This window comes from Sebastes fasciatus, chromosome 1 (assembly GCF_043250625.1).
Source record: "Sebastes fasciatus isolate fSebFas1 chromosome 1, fSebFas1.pri, whole genome shotgun sequence".
NCBI classification, from domain to species: domain Eukaryota; kingdom Metazoa; phylum Chordata; class Actinopteri; order Perciformes; family Sebastidae; genus Sebastes; species Sebastes fasciatus.
In genome coordinates this window covers 28,337,040-28,354,217 of record NC_133795.1, presented here as the reverse complement: position 1 = coordinate 28,354,217, position 17,178 = coordinate 28,337,040, and the positions used below count along the sequence as shown (strand labels likewise).

The window sequence follows — 17,178 nt, the reverse complement described above, 5'->3', positions numbered from 1 at the left end:
CAGAAGGATCACCACTGTTAACCTGGAAACAACGTTCATGGCAAAACTGGACCAGTACTCCCCCAAAATTATGACCTTGGCCTCGTCAACAGGGGGGGGCTGCAAAAATGAAGATCCAGCGGATAAGGAACATGCTGCTAGAGGTATGTATGAATGTTGGTTGGTGACGAAAGCTGCCACCATATACGTCACCTGCCAACCGGAGCAACCAATAGCAAAATTCAATTGCAATAGCTGGGTTTCAACCAGTATAGGACAGTAACTATGCATAATTATAACACAATATGTAGAATTCAAATACTTTGCACTAACATGTCAAGATTTGGACCTGAATCCATCAACGGCACTACTAAATACAGACACACACATTGGTTTTAAGCTGAAAAAAGTGGTTTGAGGTTTTAATTACTCTTTAAATTTGCCAAATAGTAAAAAATACAATTTCAAATGAATACTAATCTTGCTCAGTGTCTCCTAGATGTGTTAATAAACTGTTTTCTAACACAGATTAAAGAAATCATCTATTTTGTATTTTTACTTTTGTAATGCATAATTGAAATACAAACTAATTGAGTTACAAAGGCCTCATAAACCTCACCCTTCAGTCTTCTTTCCCAGTGATGTAATCATTAAAAACACATCCTTATGGAGGAGCAGTTTTAAGATTTTTTTTTTTCTCCTTCACAGGATGATTCAGTGGAAAAGAGGAGAGAGGTCGCTATCCATTGTCTGGTGGTGTGTCTCCGAGAAAAGGAGGAGGATCTCTTCAAAGAACACTTGGTAGGTAAATCAGATGCTTAAGCTCTGACACACTGTACTCTGTGTTACACTCAAACTACTTTTTTTAAATTATGGTTATATTCATGTATGTTGAAAATGTATCTGAAAATTAACAGAAAAAAAATCCCAAAACTGAAAACGTAATTTACAACACCATAGACAGTATATGCATCTTTATATACAGTTTATATACTGTTTTTACATGTGATGAGTTGTTGAATGTTTGATGAATGAATGTTTATTCTGATCTACTTATTGCAGGATGGTGAAGTGCAGGATACTGATGAAGTGATGAAGATTGTCGTCACCAGGGGTGCCATAATGACTGATCCAGCCAGTGCAAGGATAGTGATCGAGGGAACAGAAGTCCTGGAAAACCTGGATGTGCCAAGAGCCTGTGCCTTGTTGATGGGGCTGATATACGCGCTCAACCTCAGCTACCCAAAACAACTGATGAAAACTTTTGAGGTATTTCAAAAGATACTTCTCGAACTAGATGGACTGAAAGCCAGCCTGAAATAAATGTCGCTAAAAAATAAACTGCTGTCCTAAAAATGTCAAAAAGCAGACAGCAGTTCTCAAATTCAGCAGGAAATTGTAAGTTATGTATTTAAACTTTTGTTAACATACAGCTTGCCTACATCAGCATATCACGTTCAAGGTCCAAACTGCCTCTGTAATTTGTAAGAATGTTTATTATATAAGGGATAATGTACAGCGAGCCGGTCATTGCTGTGAAAGAATCCCTGACAGGGCGATGCTGCACCCCGACGTGAAGCACCCTGAAGGGGATTCTTTCACAACAGTGACCCGCTAGCTGTACATTATCCCGCTTATTACACAGCTACTTTCTGAAGAAATCAATATTTTAACACAAACTGTCTGCTATACATAGCAACGGTCTGCTATAAAGAAATTACAGACACCCAGAACGCGTATTCAGAATCGAGTATTCAACACAGCCGTGTAATAAAGACATGTTAGGACCCCCAAAAAAACAAGTGTTCTCATAGTTGTTTTGTACTGGGATGATTGGGGAAATATGTTTGCACTTATTTCCTGTGCAGTGATTACATCATCATTGTCTACAGTGGCAGTTTGTTTGAAAGACATTATGTGGACACTGGATATTCACGCTGGATATTTGTTGACGCTAAGTTGCCAGTTTATTGGGTCTACATAGCTAAAAGTAATGCATTTTTAGTGTGGTGCTGATAACACTTTATGAACATTTTGGAGGATGTTTGTGATGTTGAACTAATATTGTGTTATACTGAGGTGTTTCTTATAATCAGTCTACCCTCACTGAGATAAATGGCATCGACACAACATTAAAATCAGGAGGATTTATTGGAGGACTGCTGTTATAAACTGCATTAGTTTAAGCCAGGTGTATCCAATAAACTGGTAATTGAGTGTATGTTGTTTAATTCAGTTCTGATGTTTGTGTTATTTCTATTTTTGAAGTACAAAGTTGTGAGTGAAGAGCTGCTGGATACATTTCATGATATCGTTAGACCGATTGTTTCCTGGTGAAAGTTTTGGTTACTGTCCTGATCTCATTAGAAATGAGGAACATTGGACATGATTTTGTGCACACACCATGGTATAAAAAATGTTCATGGTTAAAAGAAGCTAGTTGGACAAAGTGTTTAAATGTCTAAAATAAACTGTTTGATCATAAAAACTGGAACTGAAATTTGTTATTTATTTTGAGTTAAGCGAAATGATTTACTAATACTCAAATAAATTAAGGTAACAATTTGCATGGATGTTTTTGAGTATGATGGAGTTCAAATAAGAGTAGCTTAAATAAAGTAATTTGACAATTTAATATCAACACAATGTTTGGATTAAGATTAAGTTGGTTAAACTTAATTAAGCCGTTAGAGGTCTAAGCAAATCAAGTTGGTTGAACTTAATCAATTGGGTTAGTCAGACTACAACAGACTCAGGATTTACTCAATAATGCCATAGTTGGAACTACTTAAAAACATCCATGCAATTTGTTACCTTCATTTTTTTTAAGTTGAGCCAGTGGATTTTTTTTTAGAGTGTACTTATTTTCCAAGTTTTTTAAGAGAGAAAGATTGCATTTTTCAGCAGTATAGTATTTATAGCACAGCCTTGATAGTTGTTACCTGTGGCTGTGAGAGTGGTGAACAGCAGAAACACGAGCATGTCTGCAGCGTCTCCACATGTCTAAATGCACGTCTCCTTCTTTTATACCCTGAGCTGACCTTTGTTTGATGTGCAGCCTCCGCTGAGCTTGGCAGCGGTCAGAAAGGCACCTGTAGTCCGTCTCAGACTTTATCACAGTTCGTGTTAGCGTGTGACGGCGTGTTGCCACATCACAGTGGATTAACTGGAACAAAAAAAAGTGTTTCTAAGGACCTACAGTGCTGACTATTTACTTTCACAGTCTGTGGCAACACTTTAATTTGAATTTGTATGTTTAGGTGTTCTTTATACATGTTTTGTTGCAGGGTAGGATAGTTTGACAACGAAAGTAATGTAACCTTCAAAGTGACACAAATGACTGTGGTTGGTTAAATGTTCTGATGCGTTTAATTTCGTTTATTTTTTGTAGAATGAGACAGAAGGAATCACAGTAGATGAAAACATGGTCCAATGCTTGCTCTGTCTTCATGTGCCGCAACACGGATGACTCGTCTGTTTACATGATGTACTGGAAAAGAGGAGAAGCAGATAATGATTACACATCAAATGCAACTAAAACCCATATCTAAACAAGCATTTCTACACTGATGAGTTATTTTTAGCTTATTCTATTATATATGATAGATATACATATCCCAATACTGACAGAGTTTATCCAGTCGATGTAGGCGGAGACACGGGTGAAGATGGTGGGCTGTTTGTACGCGTTGCATCCCTTATCAGACACAAAGCTGGTAATACCGTGGACGTAGTATTTTCCATTAACAAGGCAGTTCAGAGGGCCGCCAGAGTCACCCTGAGAGGAAAGAGATTAAAGAGAGCATCTTCAGTCTTGTGGACATTCAGTGGTGGATATAAAATATAAATAACACCATAGTTAGTTACTTTTTTGAAGGGTTAAAGCAGCAGTGGGAAGAAATGGAGCAATACGATTTAAAAAAAAGTTATTTTTTATAAAACGATCACTATATCCTGACAATAGTGCATGAAACAGGTAATCTGAAAAAAATCATGTTCCTCTGTGAAAATTTCACAGACTGGAGGAAAACAACTAATCAGAGCTGAGCTGGAACCTTGCCGTCTCTGAGCAGCTGTCAATTACTCGGAAACAATGATCAAACGGTCAAACTAGGCATCGCATGCCTATTTCTCTCCTCAAATGTTTTAGAAACATTTTATAGTCTACTGTTTAGCTGTAAAATGAGAAAGTTTGTGACTCGGCAGCCATGTTGAGATCAGTTGAGGAAATACCAAGCACCGCCCACCAGCTGGAGTACAGCCAATAGGAACGCTCTCTCTCTGAAATTACCTGTAATTGGCCAAAGTCTCCTCAGAACACCTGAATTACAATATGCTGAAAGATTATTGAGATTTTTGCCCAATGATGCCAAAAATATTATACCTCCTGAAGCTTTAAATTGTGCAGGATTTTTTTCTCCTCTATAGTCCTCTATAATAAGACGTTATATATTTTGAATTACTGAGTGTACAACCTTTGCAAATTTCTTTTTTCACTTAGGGGGAGACTCACATTGCATCCGCCATCGTAACCACCACCGCCGCACACCATGGTGGTTTTGACGAAGCTGCCCCACCAGTCATGTCTGCTGCAGATCTTGTAGTCGACCAGAGGAAGGTAGGCCTCCATCAGCTGGGCGGACAGGCTGCCACCGGCTGGACAAGGTGAAATTGGAAAGGTAAGATGCATTTAGTTTTACAGACAAACACTGAAAACTGACGGGATCGTGTGATGAACTCACTGGAAGTGTATCCCCATCCGGTGATGTAGCAGATGTTGTTGTGGGGCAGAATCTGTCCGGTGTGAGGCAGAGAGCCCAGCTGGACGTAATAGTCCAGGGTGGCAGGGGAAGACAAACGCAGCAGGGCAATGTCGAACCTGAGGTGGAGATCCATGGATCAAACAGGAGGCAATAATAACTTTGTAAAGATGCCACACTGCTGAGGAGGACATTTCGTCGGTGGGTTTGACCACCACTTCTTACTAGCTTAGAATTTACAGGTTTGACCAAAGATATTTGAGAGATGGACATTTTAACTTACTTATATGAAAACTTTTGAAAATAACAGATAAAATCAACAAAAACATGCAAATAGAGGAAAATACAATTCTTACCCATTACTAGGTCTGTTGGAGTCCCATCCGTTATGGATGAAAACGTCGCTGACAGTTATTAATTGCTCATTGTAACTGTCGTTGTAGAGGTCATGTTCACCGAGAACGACGCGCCACGTCCTAGAGCTGTAATATTTTTTTTAAAAAAAGAAGCAAACCGAAACACAATACTGTTAATCAATTCTAGTTGTGACTCAAATGACTAATTGCAAATCAGCATGGATTCTTATTACAGTAAACTAAAAAGTAAAGCTCACAATATGCCATTAAATGACTCCTGGTTTTGTTTATTTTTTCTTTTATTCCTTTGTTTGGAGACTTTCCTTTCTTTCTTTCTAATAAAATAAATGAATCCCGTTGGTATGTGACAGTTATAAATGAGGCTGTGAGATGTGTCCTCGTGCTGGTGACATTTTTCTGTGATAAGAGCAGGTTATGGATATTCAAGTCAAAGTAATCACAAAAATGTGCACAAATGCACCTAAAACTCATACAGCCAAAGAATACAGAGTGTATGCGTGAGTTAATCATTAGGTTACCGGTCCACACAGTGAGCAGCAGTCATAACCCAGCCTTCCTTGATCAGGGTTCCTCCGCAATGGTGGATGTACCTGCTGCCAGATTGGTACTGAAGAGAGACCTAAGGAGAAGAAGCTATGTCAGTGTCAAAACATTAATAAGTGTGATTTTTTTAATCTGATATGGTGGCTCTGTATTGGTAGATTACCTGCCAGGGCCAGGAGTTGGGTCTGGCCACGGTACCTCCCACGACTCTTTCAGTAATGTCCTCCAGGTACCTGGGCTGGGGCTCCAGTTCAGCCAGCACTGGTTAAAAACATAAAAAAAACAGAGAGAATGAGTTATACATGGTTTCCAACAATAATACAGTTTGCTTTCCACCTCCAGAAACAGGAAATGAGGGCAGCAAGAATGCTGGTAGGGCAGATTATGTGGAGCTCCTGCGTGTTGACTAAACTAAAAATGAGTGACTGACTGGATGACGGAGAGAGTGACTGACTGATCGAGCAAGAGAGCGATCGAGACAGAAGGAGATCAATAATGAATGGTTATACAGCACAGTCGGTGTGTGCTGTCATTTTCTCACCCAGGGCTGTGAAACTTGTCAACACCAGAAGTCTAAGCATGTCTGTAGTGTGTCACAAGGTTTCTGCAAAGGAGCGAGGGCTTCTCTCCTTCTTTTATACCTCGACTCGACCTTCAGTCGGCCCGGAAAAGTGTGGCGGTTCTTTCCCCTTTGACAAAAGCCAGGTATGCAGCTGTGGTTTGTCTCACACGCTGTTTATCAAGGTCGGTTACCACACATGTCCTGAATTGACCCGTAGAGAAGAACGACACGCAGCCTATATCACTGTAGGACATTAGTCATAGTGATTAAAAGGATTTAGAAGGGTATTTATGTGTTTATCGTGTTTGATAAAGTCCACAACATATTTTTTTGACACTGTATATGGGTGGAAAAAACATATTTTTGTCAGAAATGTGTCCTGAAGGGGAGAAGTGTAATGATGACTGGCTGACTTTATGGCTCCGTCAACCATCTGATATGAAGTCAAACATGGATTTGTACCTTTTTATTCTCATCCATTGTTCCCAATATGGTCTTTCAGTGTATTTCAAATACAATATACAAAATACAAAAAGTTTATTTTTGTTGTTACTCTCCAATGTGAACCTTAAAATGAAGTGTCTGATGTAATAGAGTGCAAGTTCTTGAGAATATTTACATCACAAAATAATCTGGGGCCCACTTTGAACCAGCGTGAATTGTGACGTAAGCAAGAGATGTGCCGTCTTTTGTCCCAAGTGGCTCTCTGAGAGGAAGTAAAGAAAAAGAAGACAACGATACATGCTAATTTACAGTACAAGCAATTTGTAATGGCATACAATAAAGGTATTATACTGAAATGTTGTTTATTGACACATTTTTCTTGCATCATTCAGTAACTTCAGCTGAATAACTGTAGATGTTTTTGTCTGTTACTGTAGCGTTTTTTTCAAGCCTAAAAAAACAACTAAATATTTAAAAAACAAAAGAAAAAATCAAAATCGAATCATGATGATTGAACACATCATGGAAACTAGATTGTGAATATATCCTACAATATTCCTAAAACCAAATATTCCGTATGTTTGTTTTAGCAATAATTTAGTCACAGTTAGTGACATTCAAGTAAATAAAGGAGGTGGGAGTGGTGGGACTCAGTTTCAGTCTAGATTAGGTTAGGTAGGTTATATTCAGTTCCTGCATATTGACTGGGAGACCGTTACTGATAACTTCAGTGCAACTGTTTATGCAGCTGATTATAATTTCTTCTTACAGTTATATAATTAAACTTTAAGATGTTTTCAGTTGTTATTTTATTTATAACATGTAGAGCATGAGTTTGGGATTTGGGACAGAAGTCAAATTATATAATATTTTGACTGTACATACAGTACATACCGTAGGAAAATGACAAACACGACAGTGTCACAGCCCGACACTAGATGGGGCTGAAGACTAACACATAGACTCTCTACTTGGTCACATACAGTGGGGTTATAAAGGCATTTCTCCTGTATTTCACAGGAGACGGACAGATGACATGTAGCTCTGGGATTTCAACGCCCACATCTTCATACAAGTCCATTGTAAATACAGATTTTGGTGAAATACTAAACTGAGATCAAATCCATTTGAAAGTCAAAATCTACATTCCCAACAGGAAAGATTTAAATCCAGTGTGAGAACTGAGTTGAAGAAGATTTCTCTCCTCTACTTCGCTCTGACCTCTTTGACATTGAACAGTTATATCGTAGATGGATTTATGCACAGTTAAGTCTCGAGGCAAAATATGTATATTAATACTTTTTAAAAGCCATTTACTAGTTCTTAACTGGTCACGCTGATATTTCCAACAATGGGTTTGTGGACAATGGGAAGGCCTCTAATGTGTCCGTCTTTTATAAAACAGTCCTTAATTAGACAGAAAGTCATTAAAACTGTATGGATTTGGGATTATTGCCTTATCAGGCTATTAAAGAGATAGCCACGCTGACTGGTAATTGAGCTGGCCCCATTGCACGGAGGGAAAAGGTCCTAATGCTGCAACACTTCCTGATCAACAGGGGCTCCACAATTTAGCTTCTTTCTCATAGAGCGTCTCTTCGTCCCCTCCGAAACTCCTCGTGTACCCCTCCGCCACCCCAACCTCTCCTTGCAGAGGCATAAATCAAATGGGGGAGATCAAAGACAGGAAGTGCTGGGGATGTGTTAATTAAAGATGTTTGCTCTTGATACAGCTTCCCCTCGTTAATGAATAGTCGATTTGGTTCCCATAAAGATGTCTCACACACACAGGCAGGAAATTGAGGTTCGCAAAAAAAATAAAAAATTAATGGGATGCACTGATTGGCTCTGCGATAGAAAGTCGGGCAGGGTTATCACAGAGTAACTGTTGATTATGCCAATGTGACACTATTTGAGAAGCTCAAACTGTTGCCAGAGTGAAGCTAAAAGATTTAAACCCCATGAAGATTAGAAACTACCATTGCTGTTAGTACACAGTCAATTCATTCCAGCATTATCAGTGATGCTGTGTGGCAAGTGAGTGCGCCTTTTAAAGCAGTATTAATTGATTTCTTTCGGCCATTTGGGGGCAGCAGAACAAACTGTAAACACAACTCACATCTGCACAGACATTTATTAAATATATCTTTAAGCAGCAAACTTTTTGATTTGTAGAATGCTATTTCTAAAGACTTTTAAACAGTGACCTTAGAGTTCAAGAAAATGTGAATTTTCATGAAGCCAGCTGTTTCTCATGAGGCCTCTACATTGTTATTTTAGTCAGTTACAAAGCGATCCATTCTTTCTTTCTTCATGGGCCATGATTGCACAAGAGTCCTAGATTTTCTAAGAAAACAACACTTATCCTGAAACATAAAACTTTATATCCACAGACCTCTCTTGGTCTTCATGAGCATTTGTGGGTCATTCCACCGAATCAGTGCCTTTTCTGTCCCCATGGCATTACATGCATAAATATGCATGAAAAGTATCTGTACAATACATTATATTGTAAATTGCAATTAGTGCAAAGTGTCCTGCACTTTGCACTAATTGCAATCTGAAAATGCAGCATGTAAAACCTTAATAAAAACTACCTAGAACACTGAAAAAATAAGATTTTAGCCTGTCAGCACTCTCTAACACTACACTTTACCTGGAAATATAATGATTATAATCCTTCAGACATTTAATTTTTTTGGTATTATTGTTGTCAATTTAGACACAAATACATTTTCTCGTCGCAAATTCATAATAAGTTTGGTTAACATACACATTTTAGTTGTGTCCCCAGGTTCTCACTCAGTCCTATTACCCTAACACATTCCCCCCTCTAGAAATGTGGGACATTACACAAGTCATATGATCAACAGGAAACACCATCATTTGAGTCTCTCTGTGGGCCATGGGAAGACAAAAAGCAAGTTCTTGGACTCAATTTTGTTAACATTTTTGATCATATTATAAGTATGACTGAGAATGTCAATCTCAACGTACAGTCCTGTTGCCTAAATTATTTCTTAGATGTTGTGTTTTTTTTTAAAGAGTTTTGGTTAATTGGGCTAATTGTCTCATGCTATTAGCATTAATGCCACGTGACTACATTTCATGTATTTGCTAAATGCTGTGCTAAAAACTCAGTCCTGTTACTTTATGAACCATCTTCCAATAGATTGACCATTACACATTTTGAATAGTTAAACATCATTAGATAAAGTGCTGATGATTATGAAGTTTAATTTTGAAAAGTTACAACATGCAAATGGTACTGATTCGGCGGAATGGCCCTTGTACTGTTCACCAAACAAAACCACACTGACAGAATGTCTACAGAATATATTAAACATGAGGTTAGGTAATCCAGCCTTCAATAATTTCATCAGAGAAAGATGACAAGAACTAAAGGGTAATCATTTGGATGTTAAAATGAGGGCAAGAATCTTATTGAAATACGCTTCTCTTTGTCAGTAAAATATTTTGTTTCTATGTAATGTGCGAGAAGTTTCAGAGCGAAATTACTGAACACCATGGCACTAATCTACACACAGTCTACAGGGACCGACAGTGTATTAGCACTTTTTCCCTGCTGGCCGAGGAAATGTGTTAGTTTGCATCAACGTTGCTGTGTGTCCTGCTGGGTGACAGCAGTGAAACTGATCCACTGGGCTGTTTGCAACCTTTAATTGCAATTATACCCCAGTGAAAACAATCAATACATCCTCCCACTATACCCCCCATCCTCTCTCGTTTTCCTCTCTCTCATTTGCCTCCTCACTAGCTCACCTTCCCTCTCGTGTTTCCGTCCTAACTCTTTTTTTTCAGCCTGCCTCTCTCTACACTGTAAACAATTGCTGTTAATTTACAGCAGGATTTCAACAGTATTAACCTGTTATTGCTAAAAACAGTGCTTTACTATTAATACAAAAGAAAACCTGTTAAATTACGCTCATAGGCCGTTTTTTAACTGAACTATAATGCATTCTTAAAAAACAGCACTTTACTGCTGATCAACTGTCTAAAGTATCATCAGTAACAGTTTCATGCAGTATTTTTTTTAATTCTGGGACCTGATCTGCACATGTGAGGCTTGTACATTGTACATGATTGGAAAATCAGTGAAATAGCTTTATTGTTCTTCACTCACATGTTGTTGTGGTTTTCATTCTTTGCTTGTAGCCAGCTATAGACAGACATTTTTGGAAAAGTGTCAACAAGTCTATTATAGCCTTTTTCCTAACAAGTGCCTTTAATTGTATTTAGTGTGACTATTCCTATATCTTTAACCTGCTAAGTCTATTCATCTAGGCAAAATTAATGTTTATTAAAATGTATGTAAAAAATACAACCTAAATAGTGCATTAAAACAAATCAGTAAGATAATGTAAAAGAAAGGTGAAAAACAGCTATATAATGTATCTTTAAACAGTAAATTAACTGTAAAATACTGTGAAATTAATAAAAAAAAAACAGTTCAAACTGTATTTTTCATTACCAGTACAAAGCTGTAAATTTCAGCGACAGTATAATAATGTTAATTTTACAGTAACATAAAGGCAACCCTGCTGCCAGTTCTTTACTGTTATTTTACTGGAAAATTCTTAACAGTGTATATATATATCTGGCAAAAAGGTGCCATATAGGGGTGCTGTGGTTTATGGGGGGTAGGGACGACTTGGTGCAGCAGCACGTTAGATGATCTGCTGTGGCTACGAGTGCCTGATTGATCCTGCGGAGTACTGTTCATCCATCTCCGTCCTCCTGCGGCTGCTGCTGCTCTCACCTCTAGCTGCTCGCCTGTTCCCTCTCCCCCTCATTCCCCCCCTCTGCCCTGGTCTCAGCTGACGCCGTGCTACCGGGTCTTGGCCTTCGGTCGCAGCAGTGATAAGGTCTACTGGAGTGGAAAAGGAGGCAGCCGCTCCAAGCTTCCCCTCACTGAGTGATAGAGGGAAGAGGAAAGTGATTAAAAACTGACATACCATGTTGCTTCGTCCTTGCCACACTGTGTGGATCACTTTAGGATCAGATACTCACACTTAAACTGGAAGTGCTCATTAAAAATTCTCAATTGAAATAAAAACAGGAATAAATCACCCAACCTAACAAGAAACAAACAGATGAAATTAGCCTAACTGTGTATGAAATATTTAGAAAGTGATAAAAAAAGCAGCATGTACGGTGATATCAGTGTTAAACAGACATCTAATTAAAACAACCAGATACTGTACAGTAGTGAGGGGAGCTTGTGCAGCTGTTTTGTAAAGCACGTTTTTATAGCGCTTGCACATTCATACCTGTCAGTGGCTGTCAACATAATTATTCCCCAGGGGAAATAAAATAACTATATGTCAATTAGCACAGTTTAACAGAGAGAGTGTCAGTCAGTGTGAATAAGTGTGCCGTGATAACAGCAACTTTTTAATTTGAAGCCTAATGTGTCATCGCGCCTATTGTTGAATTATTTCACACGGCTAACGAGTTTTTTCCTCACAATATAATAAACCGTCAAAGGTAACGTGTGAGTCAGATATGTTACAGTGGAGGAATTAATGTGGTGAAATTGGGCTGTTTGATGTCTGAGGATGATGCGAGTTTAACAACGCAGTTCTGACGTTTAACAAACCTCTGATTTCCAAATCTATTGTGTATTCTGTCAATCACTTTTTTACCGCTGACAATTGGAAGTACAGAGAGACAGAGAGAGCAATCTCAGAGCTTCACTGGTCTGTGCAATATTACTTTCATGCATGACTACTGTCTAGACTATGAGTGGAAGTTAGAGAGGAGACAATTAACTTGGATCTCTAATAATTTTGAATAGTCAAAGGAAATGAAGTTGGAGTGGTGAGTGTATTGATGGCCACAATGTTGTTCTTGCTCCTGTATATGATGCACATACTCGGAAGACATAATCACTAGGGGTGGGAATCACCAGAGGCCCCACGATACGATATCATCATAATACTTAAATCATGATACGATTTTATTGCTGTGACACTGTGATGTATTGCAATTTATTACCTTTTTTCATCTGCAAATTATGCAGTTTGTCTACATCTGTTTAATCTAATAAGATACAGTTTCCACTCTGTTCATCTTGAGTTTTCATTCACATATCTTGAGGTCAGAGGTCAAGGGAGCCCTTTGACAATGGCCGTGGCAGTTTTTCCTCGCCAAAATTTAGTGCAAATTTGCAGCGTTATTTAGCGTTTTTCTCAATTAGCTAACATGGTATGGTTGGTAACAATGGATTCCTTAGGTTTTCTAGTTTCACATGATACCAGTATCTCTGGGTTGGAGTGGTTAATAGTTTATATAATAAGAGATCGATAGTTGACGTCCGTGTATCGATACAATATTGCCACGCAATACTATGCTGTATCGATTATTATCCCCCACCCCTAATGATCAGTCCCTTCATGATTAAAACTAATGTGTTATTATCAGACCTTTGTATGTAAAAGTAATTTTTTTTATTAAGAGTTTGCTATTTTACAGTTCAAATGAAAACAGTTGATACGATATGACCCATTGGCCCATCCTCCCTCCCCATTCCCCATGCACCCGCCCAAACCAACACATGGTATGCTCACACACATACCCACAAAACAAACACTGACATACAGCTCAGGGGGTAACAGCTCAAGTTTGAACCAACATCTCATTTGCATGTTGACCATACTATTTGTTGGACGGGATTGTCAAGAGTTCAAGTTAGTTGCGCACTATGTGCATTGGAAAAAAAAAATCCTGAACCTGTATACTTTATACTTTTGTATTTGAATGATTTTGATAAAGCTAGGTGCTGCGAGGCAGTGTTAAACTTATTGCAAGTCAGTTGATAATGCCGTAGCCTACGGAGAACTGTGCATAAACTTGTAGGTGCAGGATGCAAAAGGTTTTTCTTCTCCGGCTTTCCTTGACTGGCACACTCAGATATTCCGACTGGTTTCCCTGAAAACAGGTGCTAAACCACTCTTAAGAGCAGTGGAGAGCTTTACTCAGCTCTTGCCTCTGTATTTCATTCTGTCCTACAGGGCTAACAATATGAGTTAAAGCTATTGATTGGGGCCCATGTGGCCGGCCAGCTGCTTGGTAAATCATAAAAAGGGAATTTCAAAATGTCTATATCAAGAATATTCCCTGTGTCTCTCTCAGATTGGCTTTGAAGCAAAAAAAAAGCAGCAGTTTCCCATTTTTGGCATTTTAATACTGGACTTGAAAATCCTGTATTTCAATATTCATCCACAATAAGTATCCCTATAAGCACTCTTAGTGGTCAGCTATAAAAAGTAACTGCTGGTGATTTAATTTTCAATTATCTCTTCAATGAAAACTAATTCCTTTCACGTCACATTATAGACTAGGTGCCCATTTTGCAAAGCCCATATCTCATACATGCAGTGGCACAATACAATTTACTTTTGCCTTCCTCTCATGTACAGCAGAATACCGTGCAGCAGACCACCAATGAAATAAGAGACAGAGACAAAGGGGGGTCGTGGTGGGGATGGGTAGATTGGAGCTGGTATGTGAATATTTAATTAGTTGTTAATGAAAAGAAGTCATTAGGGTTAATTCCTCCTTAAGGCTAATTTAAATGTTCTTTTGCGCTCCTCATGAGATGGACGTCTATGTGCGAGGGACTGAGGTTGAGCTGTCCCATAATGGGTCTTCAGCTGTGGACAATAGCCAATCACTCAGAACTGTGTTGCAGTAAATGAGCTCGCAAGTCATCACCAAACATGCAATTAGAAGCGATTCTGATCAGCGTTTTTTGCTCATGAAAAATATAAAGAAGTCGTGCAATCATTAGCTCACCTTCTAAAATATCAAATGTGTAAAATGTAGCTGTGTTGCTCTAGACGTCAGTGGTGAAAGAGGATCTGCCTGCAAGCCAAAATACTCGCAACACAGCGCATTAGCTGAAACATTTCACTGGTTTTGCCTTGGCGCCTCGATTTGTTAAAATGTCAACACGGTAAGTGTAAAATAAGTGTAAAGGTCTTGCATTACCAGCTCTCCAAATATCTCATGGCACTCATCACGGCTCGAGCCCGAGGCTGTAAGTGCACAAAGTTTGTGGATGACGATTCAAAAAACTTTTCTTCCAGTGGCAGAGAATCAATCTTGAGGCGAAGAGACCTGATGCTGTATTGAACGGGAGACACATGTTCAGACACAATCAACCACTCTAAGAGGGGTACAAATAGCAGTGGTGGGATGACACTACCTCCTCGCCCACAAATTGCATTCCACCACGTCCTTCATCTGTGGCTTGAGATATAATGGTTAGGCCTTTTAGCAACAACTCTAAATTACTGCTTTAGACTTAGTCACCGAACAGGCAAATGTCAAACTTGAGAATCAAAGCAAGAATGGCCATTTTCTACCATAGTAACTATTGCTCTAACATTTTCTGTCTAATTGTCTACTATAGACTTTATATAAGAAGTAGACGTAGTCACCATGAGGTCACCCATTGTTTTTTGGACTACCGGCCTGTTCTCATTCCCAGGGCGTCAAATACCAACTCTTTGTCACAGCCGTCGGCACAAGATTCAGTTTCATATTCACTGTACAAATGTAGCAGTTTTAAGCCCAATCATGTGTGTTTACTGCGACCAAAAGAGTGACACCACGGGGTCTGACAAAGCGTCAGTATATGACGTGTTGGGATGAGAACACATTGGGACTACGGTTTTGAAGCCTCGAGTTCAGCATTTTGGCTATCACCATCTTGTTTTTTTGCAACCAGATGTAACACAACCGAACGCTGAATAAGACATTTTTAGGCGACCAAAAATGTTACAATCAACTTTAATGAACTGATATCACACTGTGAAAGGGTTAAAGTTGTAAGACGAAAACACAGACAACTCCCAGACCGGACAACGCCGTGGTAGCAACCTGTCAATCACAAGGTAGCCACGCCCTAAAGCATACTCTGCTTTATGGTCTATTTAACTTTAAATGGGACCATAATTCACTAAATGAACATCATGCTGTATTGAAGAAGACTTGAAACTAGCGGTTGAGACCATAAACTCATATTTATAATGTTTACTGATGTAATAAATCAAGTGAGTAGTAGGCTCATTTTCTCATAGACTTCTATACAATCAGACTTCTTTTTGCAACCAGAGGAGTCGCCCCCTGCTGGCTATATGAAAGAATGCAAGTTTAAGGCCCACTGTTGTCTACATGAAAAATAGATTCATGTAGGATTGTAAAAACTAAACTTAGCTTGGCATGGTTTCCTCTTGGATTCGCTATTCGGAACATAATAACAGTTTACAGGGCCAGGGGAGTTGAGAAGCATTACCCTCCCAAAGTTGCACGTGCCAAAGTACAACATCACTTGAAGGAGAAGGCATTTTGGTGAACTGCATCACAATCAGCTGAGGTGCAACCGGGGGTATCGAGGCTTTCTGTTGATGGATTCCCCTGATGTCGATAAAGGCGTCCTTGACTGATAATGATCATTGCCCACTAGGGTAGTATGCATTTTGTCTCGGCTGGAACCTGCAGATACTCATTATTAGATCTAACGACCATCTGTCTATGAAGACCTTGTCTGTCACCTTCTGATGATGTCATCCTCTGGACCAGCGCCAAGACAACAGTTGCTTGGAGGCTGGTTGTAGGTGCAGGCTGGAGACCGACTCAAATCCTCAGGGTCAAGAGCCTCTTGCTCCCTCTGTGTCCTGCTCGGCCAATGATAACTAGAGAGACTTGTCAATGGGACCCCTGAGTGTATTCATATTCCCTGCCAGATCCCACTGAGTTGGTTGGCACACTGCGTAGCCTTGGCCAAAGTAAAAGCCAATCTGCATGGAGCGAGCTGAAAGCAAAGGAGGACACAAGAGAGAGGGGAGGAGAGATTGGATAATCTTCCCATGTGTGTAAACCTACTCTCACCACTAGTGTAATCCAAATGAAATATTAAAGGAGACTCGACCTCACAAAGTGTTATGGAGACGAACCTCTTGTTGCCTTTGTGCTAACGTGAACCAGCTTTCTATACGAGTGCTCTATTATTCTCCTGTACATAGTATATACATAATATGCTGATATCTGTATTGAAACGGTTTGCATTATTTAACAGTCAGCTAATATGTACTGATAAAAAAGTAATGACTTCAAATGTATTGTCATTATTGTTAGCACCGCACATATGTTTACAGTGATAACGTGACAGATTTAAAACTCAATACTTGAAGTCATTTTATAAACAATTGATCTGTAATTCCAGCAGGTTTTGAGCAAGAAAATCTGACTTTTCAAACTGAATGACAGAAAAGCAACACAGATTAGCAATTAACAAGCAAAAATGGCTTATGTCAAGAGTTATTTCTCTGTAGTGGCAGTACACCCAACTCATGAGCCTGCCAATACCTGTGTGCTTTATTCAGAGCTTAACAAAATATTTAGGGTTGACAAACAGCAATGGTAACCACGATAAAAAGCATGGCGATGACTACATGCTGACACCCCACAGACACACACACACACA

At 39.1% G+C, this 17,178-nt stretch overlaps 2 protein-coding genes across 3 annotated transcripts in view; one reads left to right on the top strand and one right to left on the bottom strand.

Moving 5' to 3' along the window:
• The window catches only part of asic1b (acid-sensing (proton-gated) ion channel 1b), a 256,548-nt gene that overhangs the window by 34,734 nt on the left and 204,636 nt on the right, over nucleotides 1-17,178 (top strand). The window lies entirely within an intron of this gene.
• On the bottom strand, nucleotides 3,330-6,340 carry LOC141771407 (elastase-1-like). The gene is made up of 8 exons (XM_074641650.1): nucleotides 6,201-6,340; nucleotides 5,823-5,920; nucleotides 5,635-5,735; nucleotides 5,096-5,221; nucleotides 4,722-4,858; nucleotides 4,493-4,635; nucleotides 3,608-3,757; nucleotides 3,330-3,469 (listed from the first exon to the last, which is right to left on the bottom strand). The coding sequence occupies exons 1-8, from the start codon at nucleotides 6,238-6,240 to the stop codon at nucleotides 3,458-3,460; spliced, it is 807 nt and encodes a 268-aa protein (XP_074497751.1). The 5' UTR covers nucleotides 6,241-6,340; the 3' UTR covers nucleotides 3,330-3,457.

Bases quoted from the DNA above. Each gene is read 5' to 3' on its own strand.
- LOC141771407 (XM_074641650.1), bottom strand. From the start codon at position 6,240: ATGCTTAGACTTCTGGTGTTGACAAGTTTCACAGCCCTGG. The intron at 5,921-6,200 runs GTGAGAAAATGA...GTTTTTAACCAG, and splicing joins GACAAGTTTCACAGCCCTGG to TGCTGGCTGAACTGGAGCCC. The intron at 4,859-5,095 runs GTAAGAATTGTA...TCTCCACCTCAG, and splicing joins TCCAACAGACCTAGTAATGG to GTTCGACATTGCCCTGCTGC.